Here is a 14,860-nt window from a genome sequence, read left to right as displayed (position 1 = left end):
ATCTTTGCAAGTTGAAAAATAAACTTTTAAAGATTATTTTGTGTAGAGCATATTTTCCATTAAAGAAATGGGGATGCCATTTGACATTAACATTCCTTCAACTTTGTCAGGGAAAGTACTTAAGCAGTAGTAAAGGTGATGGTGATGCTGTTGAGGCAATAAAGCCATTTAGATAATTAGAGTACGACTCTGAAGTCATACTGAGAATGTGTTAATTGAGATAAGTATGGCATGCAGACAGTTCCAAGGTGTTTTTTGTTTTGTTTGTTGCTTTTGAATTGAATAGTCATCAAAGGGTAATGATTCTGCAAAGGTGATCAGATAATGTAAATTATGTGCTTGGGTTTCATCTAACCTAACTTATTTTAAATACTGGGCTGAATAAAAAGACTTCTTTGAATCTGTAAGGTATTTTTCAGATCTTATCTCAGGATATGAGAGAAAAGTTGTTGAATCATTCTCTGAAGATGAAAATGGATTGAACTAGAAAATGAGTAAAATCATAAATGTGTTTATATCGCCACCAAGTGGCATAAAAAAGCATTGTTAGTCATAGGTGCTTAGAGCTACTGGGAAAGATTAGAAAATAAAGGCACATTGTTTCATAGGATACCTTTTACAGCAGCTGTTAAACTCTGTTAGCTGGCCTCCTGATGGTCGAACTTTTTACTCGCTGTTTTTGGTACACATTAACAACCTATTCAAATTTTAAAAATGTATTTCACACCTCATTAGAAAGGTGTGTTTTAATCGTTAATTAGGGTCCCTCCCCCCACATCACCATTCCTTTAATTTCTGTCCTCTTTTTTTGGTACATAAACTTATCTTCTATTTTATTATGTTACTACTGAAGTCTGTGGAAATGAAAGTATGATTCATTAGCTGTTTTTAGGAGGTAGTAATATTAGGATATTTTAAATATTTTTAAAATGACATCACATTTTAGAAATCTCTGTTTCGATTATATTGGATTTGCTGTTTTCTTCACAATTTTTTGGGATAGTTGTAGAGTTGATTAAAAAAACAAGGCTAGCTCAAAGGCAGTTAAGAGTCTTTTTCTGTTTGTTTATTACGATTGAAAAAGCACTTTCAGTAAAGAACCTTGGTCAGTGCTTTGGGTGATAAAGAATGTCTTGCCTCCTGTCATTTTTTAGTTTCATGCCCTTTTATCATAGGACTTTTGAGAGAACCAGTACTACCTAGTATTTTATAGGTTTTGCCCTCTTTATATTTTTCAAATGGGAAATATAAGTACTTTTTATGAAAACTTAATGGGATTTGACTACTATATTTGGTATGCTATACTAAAGCACAACACTTTGAATTTTATAGCTGGTATACCAATTTACTGAGAAGTCTTAACATTAATGTTCAGTAAAATACTAATAGGAGATGAGTTTCCAAAATTGATATTCCTGAGAGTATGTATGCCAGCTAGGTGTTTGAGTCTGTGTCATGGTAATCATTGGGCAGCTCTCAGCATTAGAGACCAGAGCGATTCCTGATGTGGACTTGAGTTGAGTCAACTCCAGAACTAGCCCAGCTAATTCAGGAATCCCTCTGACCTTGGAGTGACCTGGAGCTGAGCCCACTGCCTCGCCTGTGACCTCTGTGTCCACTGTGAAAGTGTGCAGGCATGAAAGCTGCTCTGATGGTTTAGATAAATACGAGAAAACTCCAGAGGCTTCCCTCCTTACTCAGCTTGACTCCTAAGGGCCTACTTGATCTACTTACCTATTATCTCTGGCTTCATCTGTTGTTCTCTCCTCATCTTCCCTACTCCAGCCACTTGGTCTGTTTGTCAGACACCCATGGCTGTAGGTTGTGACTCAAAGTCACCTTCCTACAGAAGCTTTCCCCCAGCCACTGGGTCTTCGACATTTTAACTACCCTCTTTCCTGATTTTTTTCTCTCTCTCTCTCAGTACTTATCACCAGCTAACAGATTATATACATTATTTTACTCATTTACCTTTTTAAAAAATTGTTTGTCTCTCCTATTAGAATGAGAGTTGCATCAGGACAGAAATTTCTGTCCTTTATTTTGAAACTACTATTTTTGCAGCACCTGGTACAGACTAGGGATATAATAAATAATTTGGTGAATTAACATTATTAAATAAGCCCAGCTCACTTCTTGTATAATATGTAGATTGCCTCTAAGTAGTCTTTGAAAGTTGAGCAAAAAGAAGGTGCCATCATATATATATATTTTTTTTTAATATTATTTTTATTGATTTCAGAGAGGAAGGGAGAGGGAGAGAGATATAGAAACATCAACGATGAGAGAGAATCATTGATTGGCTGCCTCCTGCACGGCCCCCTCTGGGGATCGAGCCCACAACCCAGGCATGTGCCCTTGACTAGAATCGAACCTGGGACCCTTCAATCCCCAGGCCGACACTCTATCCACTGAGACAACTGGGTAGGATGCCATCATATATTTTTATTCAATCAATATTGTAATAGGTGTTAAGAGGGGAGCAAACAAGAACGTGATATTACTACTGGTAGGAAGGCCTGAGTGCCAAATCCAGTCTGCAGTGTCTGTGTATGCATGTACACACGTATGCAGGTGTACAGTTTTTTTAAGTCTGCTTATTGTTGGCTTACAAAGCATTTAGTGGCCACGTTCTAAAATTTGATTTCAGGGATCTATTGAACAATTGAAGGATGTGACCAACACTAGGCCCACATACCTGTAGTTCAGCAGTGCGATTGGTATATACTCACAGGCTTGCCATTCCCTATTGCAGTGATGGCGAACCTTTTGAGCTCGGCGTGTCAGCATTTTGAAAAACCCTAACTTAACTCTGGTGCCATGTCACATGTAGAAATTTTTTGATATTTGCAACCATAGTAAAACAAAGATTTATATTTTTGATATTTTATATATTTAAATGCCATTTAACAAAGAAAAATCAACCAAAAAAATGAGTTCGCGTGTCATAGGTTCGCCATCACTGCCCTATTGTCTTGTCATCAGAGCCACACACCAGTAGTTAATTATAATTGTATTTAAGCTCTTGTTTTTCTTACAGTGGTCTTGAATTAAGAAAAATTTCCTATACTCATAACTGTACAAAAAGTGGGAATTACCATGAGGGCTAAGTAGTTCAAGAAAGAAGGGAGGGATCCTCCCTCTTTGGGTAATTAAAGGATATTTTTACTTACTTATTGTACACTTGGTTCACCATTTACATTACTTATTTGGCTACTATTTGAGTTTCGGGCCCCTCGATAATCATGGCATAAATGTTTTAAAGTATGTACAAGTAAGAATATGTAATTGAGCAAAAGCAAATTATAACCTACACTAGAGGCCTGGTGCACGAATTTGTGCACGGGTGGGGTCCGGCCGGCCAGCCCCGATCGGGGGCTATAGGGCTGGGCTGGCTGCGGGGAGGGGTCGAGGGCGGTTGGCAGGCCGGCCCCACCCCCTGGTCGACTCCCAGTCGAGGAGACAATTTGCATATTAGCTTTTATTATATAGGATAAGGACTAGATTGATGATCTGAACTATGTAAAAGATGGGGCTTGAGCTAGGCTTTGAAATAGATATTTTTTTAATTGCTAAAGAGAATATTATAAGGATGTTATTCTAGATGGGAAGAATTTGTGAGGACAGATTTTTGGCAACTAGTGAAACAAAGGTATTGGAAGTCTGAGAGTTGAAAAGATACAGTTTATTATTCTTTCACTTGTCCACATGCACCAGGTGTTGTGGGTTTAAGATATATAAGGCATAGTAATTCAGTGATCATCCACTTTACTTTTACTTCTACTAGTTTTATTGCTATTTTGAAAGTCTCTACTTTGGCCATTGTTCTAATTCTATTTTCTAGGTTAATTATATGATATAGTTAGGTGTAATATCCATAGCAATAATGTCATTAATTAATACTACCTCATTTTGAGACCTATTTAGTAATTGCAGATCCTGTGGTGTGGTGTATTGTGTTTTGTAATTTGTTAGAGTACATTAGATTTGCTGAACTTTAATAGTTCAGAACTCTGAACTGAGTGCATCACTCTACACAGGTGAGTCTTACCTGAACAAATGTAGTCTTAGTGGAAGTTTTGCTTCTAGTATCCTCATGTGACTATTTGCATTATAAAGGGCTTCATTAGGAGCTAACTTAGTGCAGTTCAATATGATTTTTATATTCTTACTAAAGGCCCGATGCACAAAATTCATGCAAGAGTAGGCCTTCCTCCCCCCGACTGCCAGCACTGGCTTTTCTCCAGCACCCGGGCTTCCCTTATAGAGGGAAGTCCCGCCCACCCACTGCAGCCCCCTGATCAGTGGCCTAGGCCTCTCTCTTTGGGGTGATTGTGGAACCCCCCTGATTGATCACCCTGCTGGCTGGTGACCTGGGCCTCTCTCTGTGGGGCAATCATGGGGCGATGGCCAGCTCCTGACCAATCACATCACACCCACCTTGGCTGGCCTGGCGCCAGTGGGTGTCATAGTGTGGTCCCGGATGGTCGTCCGGGTGGTTGTTCACTGTTTGGCTGTTCGGTCAATTTGCATATTGCACTTTTATTATATAGGATGTTCAGACAAGAAAACGCATTTTTAAAATTGAATTGCATTGTTTTTGTTCAAATTGTTTCAGGTTTTTTTGCCCACCTCCTTGTGTGTATCTTATGGGCAGCGGATGGAAGAAAAAAAAAGAACAAATGGAGCGGGATGGTTGTTCTGAACAAGAATCTCAACCATGTGCATTTATTGGAATAGGAAATAGTGACCAAGAAATGCAGCAGCTGAACTTGGAAGGAAAGGTAAATTAAAACTGTTGATTCCCCATAAAGGCACCATATACCAGAATCTAGTAGTGTCCTTATTTGTTTTTGTGGGAGTGATTTGTTCCTCCTCCCCACCCTGTTCTTTATTGTATACCTGGTTCACCATTTACATTATATTACTTATTTGGCTACTATTTGAGTTTTCAGGCCCCCTGATAAGACATGATATAAATGTTTTAAAGTATGTACAAGTCAGCTATTGGTAGCAATCTCTTTAAAATATAAATCAGAACCAGAAATAAACTTCTCAAATGGCTGTGGTCTAGTCATGATTCATGGCACTCAAGCTGTTGACATCTAATGGTGGCACTCAGCTTGCTAGCAGCTTTAGCGGGCTGTGAATCAGGTTTCCATTGGAAGTAATAAGCTTAGGAGTCTAATCACTCATCTGAGAGGGGTGTGATGCTCAAATGATAAATGCATAGTTCAATAGTATTTTACTCTGCTCTTTTAATCTTAGTCCTATGCTAGAAGCAAAATGATAGAGATAAATTCTTAGAGGCATTGACTTGGGTTATAAAGATCATAAATGTTTTCCCTCACCTCTTTGTGGAGCAGAACTATGCTATAGGCAAGCACAGCCACAATTAGCTTTAGTCAGACTTTTAGAGATTTTTAAAAATTAATTTTCTAGGGAATGAAACATATCAATTAGTTTTACTAATTGTATGTTATAAATTTAAAGAGCTGTCATTTCAATCTGTACCTTTGGTATTCAAAAATAATTCTTTATTGGCTTAGCATTTAACATTTGTTTTCCCTTGATATTAAAATTTTAAAAAATGGTTAGTTCTGATCTTAGTGACCACATAAATGTCTTTTAAAATAATGCATAAAAAGCTAGTTTTTCATTTAATATATTTTTATTGAGTGCCTTAATTGGCCCTAGGAGGGGTTGGAGGGCAGCATTGAGGGTGGTGAGCTAGGGGATTTGTACTCTCAAATTCAGTTTTAGCCCTTTTATAGAGAACTAGAGGCCCAGTGCACGAATTCGTGCATGGGTGGGGTCCCCCCCACACACACACACCTGGCTGGCAATCAGGGCCAATTGGCTGGGGGGAGGGGCTGCGGGAGGTTGGCTGGCCACAGGAGGTTGACTGTGGGAGCGCACTGACCACCAGGGGGCAGCTCCTGCTTTGAGCATCTGCCCCCCTGGTGGTCAGTGCATGTCATAGCAACTGTCGGAATGGTCACTTAGGCTTTTATATATATATAGTTGAGCAATAAGAAGCCTCAATATCAGCTTTTTTCACATTTGAGTCTTTTTATGTCATTTATATCTTTGTAATTTTTATCAGCAAGACTTGTCAACTATGTATTTTAAGTTAGGTTTATGATAAAACTTATTACAATAAAGGTTGTTTCATCTTAAAAGAAAATAGAGCAGTATAAAGTATTTCTAAGTTATGACCCTTGAGCCAAAGTTAAGGATATATGTAAGTGGTGAATTTATCTAATAGGCCTAAATGTCTTACCTATTTTCCTCATATAGAAAGTGTCAGAGTTCTATGTCGCAAGTTGTATCTCAACATTTGGTACTGTTATTAATTAGGTTAGACAGGTAGATATTGAGAAGCCAGGGATTCTAGAGACCAGTGTATATAACCATGTTAATTATTGCTTGCTTTAACTAATTTCACCTTCCAGCAATTGTAAGGGAAGTAATGCCAACCAAACAGCATTCCCACTCACCTTTCCCAGAATCATAGCTTAGTATATCTTGCCTTAACTTCTACCATTATGTTCTTTCCTTACACCCTAGAAATTCGCAGAAGGGGAAAAGAATGCCTGAGAGCTCAAGCATTATTAGCATCTAAAAAACTTACTAACACTTGGAGTGCGGGTGAATTTCCCGCCAAAATATAAGATGGCTCTGTCTTTTGGTTTTGTTCCATCCACCAAAAGGGTGGATTACAAACAAATATTTGGTAATACGCAGTTACAATCGGCCCGAGTTTACACGTTTCCCGCACTCCACTGCAAATCTATATGAACCGAGTTAAAGACGGCTCCCGCGGAGTACTCGCAATTCACGCGAGCCGACTTAACTCGTTTCCCGCACTCCAAGTGCTAATAGGGTAGCACAATGCCTATATGCTGAAATTATATGTTAATATTTAGTTTGAATGGAAAATGCTATTAGAGAAGTCTATATAAAGTAAGACTTGTCAAGAGTCAGTAGAAGGCATTCCAGGCAGAAAGAAGGGCATAATCATGTGCTTGGGGCATTAAGGCATGAGAACATGGTATGTTTGGGTCCAAGTAGGCAAAGATGGCCTGAGCAGTGGGATGCTGAACTTGAGAAAGAGGCACTTTGCTCCTGTCTCACTTAAATCACCACAATGCTTTTGTAGCATTAGATCAGTATTTCTTTTTTATTTCAGAGTAGATGTTTGAGTTGTTTTTAAGTTAAACTGTGTACTATTTATAGAAAGCTTGATTATGTACCATTTTCTAGAATCTTGGTAGCTAATTTAGCTTTTCGGTATGATGAAACAAATGTAACTTTAGTTTTTATTTACTCACTTTCCTAAAGCCATAATGCTTTTTGAGTCAGTGACTTCTCCCCTTTTCTCTTACGGGATTTGACTAGTTTGTGGTCATTGGCCTTATATATTTTTTATAATAATAGTTGTAATAAAATTATCTCAGGTGTGATTGTGTGTGTGTCTGTGTGTGTGTGTGTGTGTGCATTCAAACTGCTTGCTTTTGTAATTAGGGATGTATTTCCTTTCTTTCCAAGGAGATATATGTGTGTTTGCCTTTTCCAAACAAAATAAAGCCCTTTGTGTGTAGGTCCAACCTTCTCTACTCTTTTTTGCCTTTCCTGTTTGCTAGTTTATCTTATCATTTTTGCTAACTTTCATTATTTTCTCTTTTCTGATATTGATCATATCCTTTAATGTTAACATTGTTTTCTCATATTGATCATATCCCTTAATGTTAGAAATCAAATTTTGCCATGACAATGTCATTGCCTTCATTTAGATACAAATTTCATTTTTATTCCCTGTGCCTGTCTGCTTTAGTATATTGATACCCATATTCCTAGGCTTTGTCTTATATTTGCAGAATAATTCCATAGGTTAGGCTTAATTTGACCATTCATGCTTTATAAAGTATTTACACATGGCTCCTGCCACAACATATTTGAATGCTTAGAGATCTTTGGGTGAAAGGATCAGTGTGAATGCAAATACTATGGTTTTTATTTATTTTGTACTAGAGGCCCGGTACATGAATTCATGTACGGGCGGGGTCCCTCAGCCTGGCCAGCGATCGAGGCCGATTGGGGCATCTTGCCCAGTTCGAATCAGGGCCGTGGGAGGCTGGCCAGGGGGAGGGGCCACGGGAGGTTGGCTGGCCATGGGAGGTTGGCTGTGGGAGCACACTGACCACCAGAGGGCAGCTCCTGTGTTGAGCATCTGCCCCCTGGTGGTCAGTGTGCATCTTAGCAACTGGTTGACCAGTTATTCCGGTAACAGTTGCTTAGGCTTTTATATATATACTAGAGGCCCGGTGCACAAAAATTTGTGTACTCGGGGGTAGGGGGGTCCCTCAGCCCGGCCTGTGCCCCTCTTGCAGTCTGGGACCCTCGGGGGTGACCACTTGCTGGCTTAGGCCTGCTCCCCAGGGGGATTGGGCCTAAGCTGGCAATCAGACATCCCTCTGGCAGCCCGGCAGCCCGCGGGGGATGTCCACTTGCCAGTGGGGAGCAGACCTAAGCTGCAGTTGGACATCCTTAGCACTGCTGAGGAGGCAGGAGAGGCTCCCACCACCACCGCTGTACTGGCAGCCATCAGCCTGGCTTGTGGCTGAGCAGAGCTCCCCACTGTGAGAGCGCACTGACCACCACAGGGCAGCTCCTGCATTGAGCATCTGCCCCCTGGTGGTCAGTGTGTGTCATAGTGACCAGTCATTCCCAGTCTTTCTGCTGTTAGGGTCAGTTTGCATATTACCCTTTTACTATATAGGATAGAGGCCTGGTGTATGGGTGGGGGTCGGCTGGTTTGCCCTGAAGGGTGATCCGGATCAGGTTGGGGGTCCCGCTTGGGTGCCTGGCCAGCCTGGATGACGGGCTGATGGCTGTTTGCGGCTGGTCACACCCCCTTCAGGGTAGGGGTCCCCACTGGGGTGCCTGGCCAGCCTGGGTGAGGGGCTGAGGGCCGTTTTCAGGCTCGCGGGCGACTGAAGCTCCCAGCCTCTTTTTCTTTTCTTTTTCTTTTATTCTGGGATTTATTTACCTTCTATAGCTGTCACTGGAGCTAAGAGCCGGCTCCAGCTCTGAGGCTGTGGCTGGCTGAAAGCAGGTATCTGGGTTTGTTTAGCTTCTTTAATTGAAACTCTGTTGCCATCACTGGCGCTCTAAGCTCTGAGCCCGCTGGCGGCTGAAAGCAGGTTGGGTTTGTTTAGCTTCTATAATTGCAACATTATTGCATCTGGAGCTCAGAGCTGAGCTGCGGCAGGCGGGGAACCTTGGCTTCCTCCATCACTGGAGCAAGCAAGCCTCATGTTCGCTTCAGCTGCGTGGCTGCCAGCCGCCATCTTTGTTGGCAGTTAATTTGCATATCTCGCTGATTAGCCAATGGGAAGGGTAGCGAAGTTATGGTTAATTACCATGTTTCTCTATTATTAGATAGGACTAGAGGCCCGGTGCACAAAAATTTGTGCACTCGGGAAAGGGGGGTCCCTCAGCCCGGTCTGCACCCATTCACAGTCCAGGACCCCTCGGGGGATGTCCACCTGTCGACTTAGGCCCACTCCCCGGGGGATCAGGCCTAAGCTTGCAGTCAGACATCCTTCTGACAGCCAGGGAGCCCTCAGGGGATGTCCAACTAAAGGCTTAGGCCCCCAAGGGATCAGGTCTAAACCGTTAGTTGGACATTCTTAGTGCTGCCACGGAGGTGGGAGAGGCTCCTGCCACCACCACTGCGCTGGCCAGCCATGAGCCAGCTTCTGGCTGAGTGGCACTCCCCATATGGAAGTGCACTGATCACCAGGGGGCAGCTCCTGCATTGAGTGTCTGCCCCCTGGTGGCCAGTTCGCATCATAGCAACCGGTCATTCTGCCGTTCCATCAGTGTGCATAGGCTTTTATTATTATTATATAGGATGTCCCTATTTCCCCCCTTTTGCCTCCTCTACCCAGCTCTTGCCCCCCACTTCTCTCTGGCCATCACCATACTGTTGTTTGTCCATGGGTTGTGCATATATTTTCTTTGGCTAATCCCTTATTTAAATTCACTTCTTTAAATTTTTATTTTCAGATAAGTGCTTATAACTGCACTATTATATATTTTCTATTATATCATTTAGAATTAAGATATTTTTTAATTGAACCCTTGTAAATTTTAGCACAATTTAATAAATTATGCTAGAAGCAATTAGGAGATTTTTTCATGTAATGCAGATGCATGTCAATTAATATTGTATTAATTTTTTAATATTTTAATTTGAAATAATCTCATACATGTAAAAAAAACTATAAAATACTACAGTATATTATATGTATCCTTCATCCAATTTCTTAGGTGTTAATAATTTAAACATAACCATTATACAACTAACAAAATTTTGAATATATTTTTCTTATAATCTCTTTAATGTTACTTAATCCATTTACTTTGTTTTTGTTAATCTTCACCCAAGGATATTTTTCCATTGAATTTTAGAGAGAGTGAAGGGAAAGGGAGAGACACATTGATTGGTTGCCTCCTGCACATGCTTTGATAGGGACTGGGGATCAAGCCAGCAACTGAGGTACATGCCCTTGACTGGAATCAAACCAGGGATCCTTCAGTCCACGGGCTAATGCTCTATCTACTGAGCAAAACAGGCTGCACCTTAATTCATTTACTTTTAATCTATATGTGTCTTTATATTTAAAGTGGGTTTTGTTTTTGATTCACCCTCATAATCTGTCCTTTAATTGGTGCATTTATGCCACTGATTTTCAGAGTGCTTACTGATAGAGTTACTACCATATCAGGCGGCTTCTGGGTCTTCTGGGTCCTGCCCTACCTTGCCACCGGGGACCCAGTCGCATCCCCGGCGGCAAAGCAGGCTGGCTTCTGGGTCTTCTGGGGCTGCCCTGGATGGCGGCGCGCTGGCAGCTCGTGCTGTCCTGCCCTGCCTTCAGTATGCAAATTAGCCACCATCTTTGTTGGCGGTTAATTTGCATATCACGCTGATTAGCCAATGGGAGGTGTAGCGAAGGTACGGTCAATTACCATGTTTGTCTATTATTAGATAGGATAGACTAGAGGCCCAGTCCATGAAAATTCATGCACTGGAGGGGGGTCCCTCAGCCCGGCCTGCCCCCTCTCACAGTCCTAGAGCCCTCAAGGGCGGGAGGCAACCGGGTGATCAGGGGAAGGCGATGCCCCATCACACCTCTGCTGCTCCCACTGCTGGCAGCACAAGCCTCGGCCGGCCCTGGGCGGCTGGGGACTGAGGGGCCTGGGGGACTCCGGGGGCAGGCGCGCAGAGTGGCCGGGCCGCCTGCCTCTCCAGCGGGGCTGAGGGGACTGGGTGCCGCCATCTTGTGGCTGTGGGCGCCGCCATCTTTGAGGGCAGAGCAGTCAATTAGCATATTCCCTCCTTATTGGCTGTGGGTGTCACCATCTTTGAGGGCGGGGCATTCAATTAGCATATTTCGTTATTGGCTGTGGGCGCCGTCATCTTTGTGACAGTATGAGGGTCAATTAGTATATTCCCTCTTTATTAGATAGGATTAGTATGATCAGCTTTGTCTTCATTTTGTCTTCTGCAGAACAAAGTCTCTCAAAGCTTTTACCACACTTTTGATTTATAAAAATGTAATTGAGTGTAAAATATTAAAGATGGCATCTAAAGTTTTAAATATAACTTTGCTATTGAGAAGTAAAGTAAATTATGGCATTATTTTGTTCTGCTACTAAAATTGCCTATGAGTAAAATTCAAAGATTAAAACCCTAGAACGCTTTTACTTATTTTTTAAATGAGAGACATTTGCCCTGCTTTTAAAAAGAAATACACAGCAGAGGTAGTCATAGAAATGTGCTTAGCCTAATTTTAAAATAGAGCATTGATTTTTTTTTTAAAGTAGATAATTCAGATATTTTAAATACTTTAGCTTTGTTTGAGTATCATTTTACCTAGTTTGGAAAAGGTCATTAATTTAGTCCCTTCCCTAATTCACAGAGATCGGGGGAATAGGAGAGATTTTAGAATTCTCATACATGTTTGAAAAAGTAGCATTTTCAAGTGTCTTTGCTGTTTTGCACGTGCTGTAACTCTTAATTACCAGAATATATTTTCTGATAGACTGACATGTCTTGCTGTATTTAGTTTTTCTAGTACCTTTAAATTCAGTTCTTTTGATGATACAATATGAATTATCCCATTAGGCAAAGTTAACATTTTAAGAAGAGTCTTTTAAATTGAAGCCCTTTCTGACGTAAGATATTTTGTAGTCATCCAGCTAGTATTGACCTTGTTTTCATCGGGATTATAGGTGGTTACTCTGGTGTTCACATTGAATGCGCTATCTTGGGAAGAACCACTACTAAATTTTTTACATAATTTGATTGGATTTTGATGGCCTTATTTATATATTTTCTTTACAGAAAGACAGTCTAGATTTCTTTTAGCTATAAAATTCTATTTTTAAAAATTACCACTAAAACTGATAATTCTATGATATAGATGTAGAGTTATATAAAACAAGAAAAGACTAGTCTTTAAAATTCCTTTAGAGGGGGTAAAATAGTTCACAATGTTAGTATTTTATAGACTTGATAAGGAAGACTGTACTTTGTCATCAGAGATTAATTTCAGTAATTTTATAGTTGGTTTTGTTCAGCCTTATTGAAATTACTTCATTTAAGCCTGATCAAACCTAGCCATGACCATACAGAGTTGTAGGTCCATAACCAACACGGTTTTGGTGCTATTAAAACTTTCCTTTTCTTTCACAGAACTATTGCACAGCCAAAACATTGTACATATCTGATTCGGACAAGAGAAAGCATTTCATGTTGTCTGTAAAGATGTTCTATGGCAACAGTGATGACATTGGTGTGTTCCTCAGCAAGCGGATAAAAGTCATCTCCAAACCGTCCAAAAAGAAGCAGTCATTGAAAAATGCTGACTGTATGTATATACTTCAATTTTCTTTTGTCCCCAACTCCCACCATGAATTAAGATAAATTTTACTATTTTTAAATTAAAAATTGCTTTTTGATAGTCAATTCATTCTTTACTAATATTTTTGTGACCCTCACTTTATCTGAAGATGTCACATTCATTAATTATTGCTGCTTTATTGTCTTTTTTTTTTTTTTAAATGGACAATACCTGGTTTGGGAACCAACTAGACTTGGTTTATCACTGCTCCCCAGAGACGTTTAGACAATAGGAGTTTTTTTCCCCTTTTGCTGTCACAGTGACTGCAGGGAGTGATGTTAGCTTTGGGTGTCTTGGACCAAGAGAGTCCCATTTCACAAAGTTGATTTACCACGAATGTCAAAAGCACCTCTTTGAGGGACACTGTAATACCAGATGGGCCTTGCAAGGCCGTCCTGAGAACCTACACAACATTTTTAACACGGTTCTCTGCCAGAGACTGCTATCTCATCAGCAGAGTTTTAGGTTCTCAGAGATGAGTGCTGTCTGTTTGCATTAAACATTTCCACCCCTATGCCCGTTTTTCTTATTTTAACTTCTTCTTATGAAAACTTTCAAACTTAGTGAAAGGGAGAAAGTAGCATAAGGTGACCATCCACCTGGCCTCAGCAGGTTTTTATCAGTTGTTTCATTATCTCCATCACCACCAGCACTTCCTTCTCCAGTTGCTGGAATATTTAAATGTAAATCTTGAATGTCTTATCCTTTCAGCTACCATTTCTTCAGTCGTGCCTAACAGATAACTTTCTTTTTAAACATTGTTACACCTAATAGAGTTGACCGTTCTTTGATGTAAAAGCCAAGCCATGTGCAGATTTATCACATTCCTCAGAAATATGGTTTTACAGTAGTGTTTTTGTTGTTTTTTAACAATTGACTTAACTGGATCCTAACAAAGATCATGCATTTTAATCTGTAAGTTTCTTCTCTCCCTTTCCAACCTTTTATTTCTTCCTTATCATTTATTTGTTAAGAAATGGGTCATTTTCCCTGTGGAATGTCCACATTCCAGATCTGGCTGATTACATATTTCTCTGTCTCATATTTTCCATAAATTGGTGGTTAGACCTCAAGGCTTTTATTTTAGATTTAGCTGGTCCTATATATGTTCATTCCTATGGAATCAGAAGTCATATAATGTCTGAACATCCCACTTCTTGTCATGTTAAGATTGATTATAGTAAATTGAGCTATTGTTAGCCCAGCCCATCCATTACAAAGTTCTGAGCAGTCTTTAATCTGATGGTTTTAGTAGTAGTCATTGATAATGCTGCTTAAATCAAATAGTTCATCAAGGGCTGCAAAATGGTGACTTTTCTAATACTTTTACTCATCATTTCTGCATTTGCTAGCTGTTTGCTTCAAATGTCAGTAGAAGAAAAGCAGGATAAATGCTTATTTACTAATTTGCAGACCAACAATATTCTTTGAAGGTGATCATGAGGTTTTAGGATTTTTGTTTTGTTTGTTTGCTCTTATTTTGTTTTATTTTTATTACGAACTTACAGGTTTTTATATCCTATTGATTTTTTAGTTCACTCAGTAATTGTTATTATTTATTTTATGGAATATGTCAAACATAGTAGACAGAGTTGCATAATGAAATGAAACCTCCTGTGTTCTAACGTTAACCGTGATTTTAACTTCATTTTCATTCTATACCCCACTCTACCCTCATTTTAGTTTGATGCAAATCCAAGACATTGTATCATCTATAAATATTTCTATGTGTCTCTGAAAGATGAAGTTTCTTGTTTTTTAATATAATCACCATGACATCACATGAAAATAAACATCCTATCTAATAAAAGAATAATATGCAAATTGACCATCACTCCAATACAAGATGGCTGCCCTCATGTGGTCAAATATGGCCACCACAAGAT

At 40.0% G+C, this 14,860-nt stretch overlaps 1 protein-coding gene across 8 annotated transcripts in view; it reads left to right on the top strand.

The window, feature by feature from the left end:
* The window catches only part of RBPJ (recombination signal binding protein for immunoglobulin kappa J region), a 105,922-nt gene that overhangs the window by 75,887 nt on the left and 15,175 nt on the right, over nucleotides 1-14,860 (top strand). For 7 of the 8 annotated variants that reach the window (XM_023757727.1, XM_023757726.1, XM_006093263.3 and 4 more), the window contains 2 exons: nucleotides 4,619-4,784; nucleotides 12,767-12,941. In XM_023757727.1, coding sequence (XP_023613495.1) covers nucleotides 4,619-4,784; nucleotides 12,767-12,941 — 341 coding nt within the window. Of the gene's footprint in view, nucleotides 1-3,061; nucleotides 3,149-4,618; nucleotides 4,785-12,766; nucleotides 12,942-14,860 lie in introns of those variants that run through there. The other variant, XM_023757729.1, reaches the window with a different exon arrangement.

This window comes from Myotis lucifugus, unplaced genomic scaffold, assembly GCF_000147115.1.
Source record: "Myotis lucifugus unplaced genomic scaffold, Myoluc2.0 scaffold_112, whole genome shotgun sequence".
Lineage (NCBI taxonomy): Eukaryota > Metazoa > Chordata > Mammalia > Chiroptera > Vespertilionidae > Myotis > Myotis lucifugus.
Note: the sequence above shows the minus strand (reverse complement) of the source record. Positions and strands in the feature narration are given on the sequence as shown.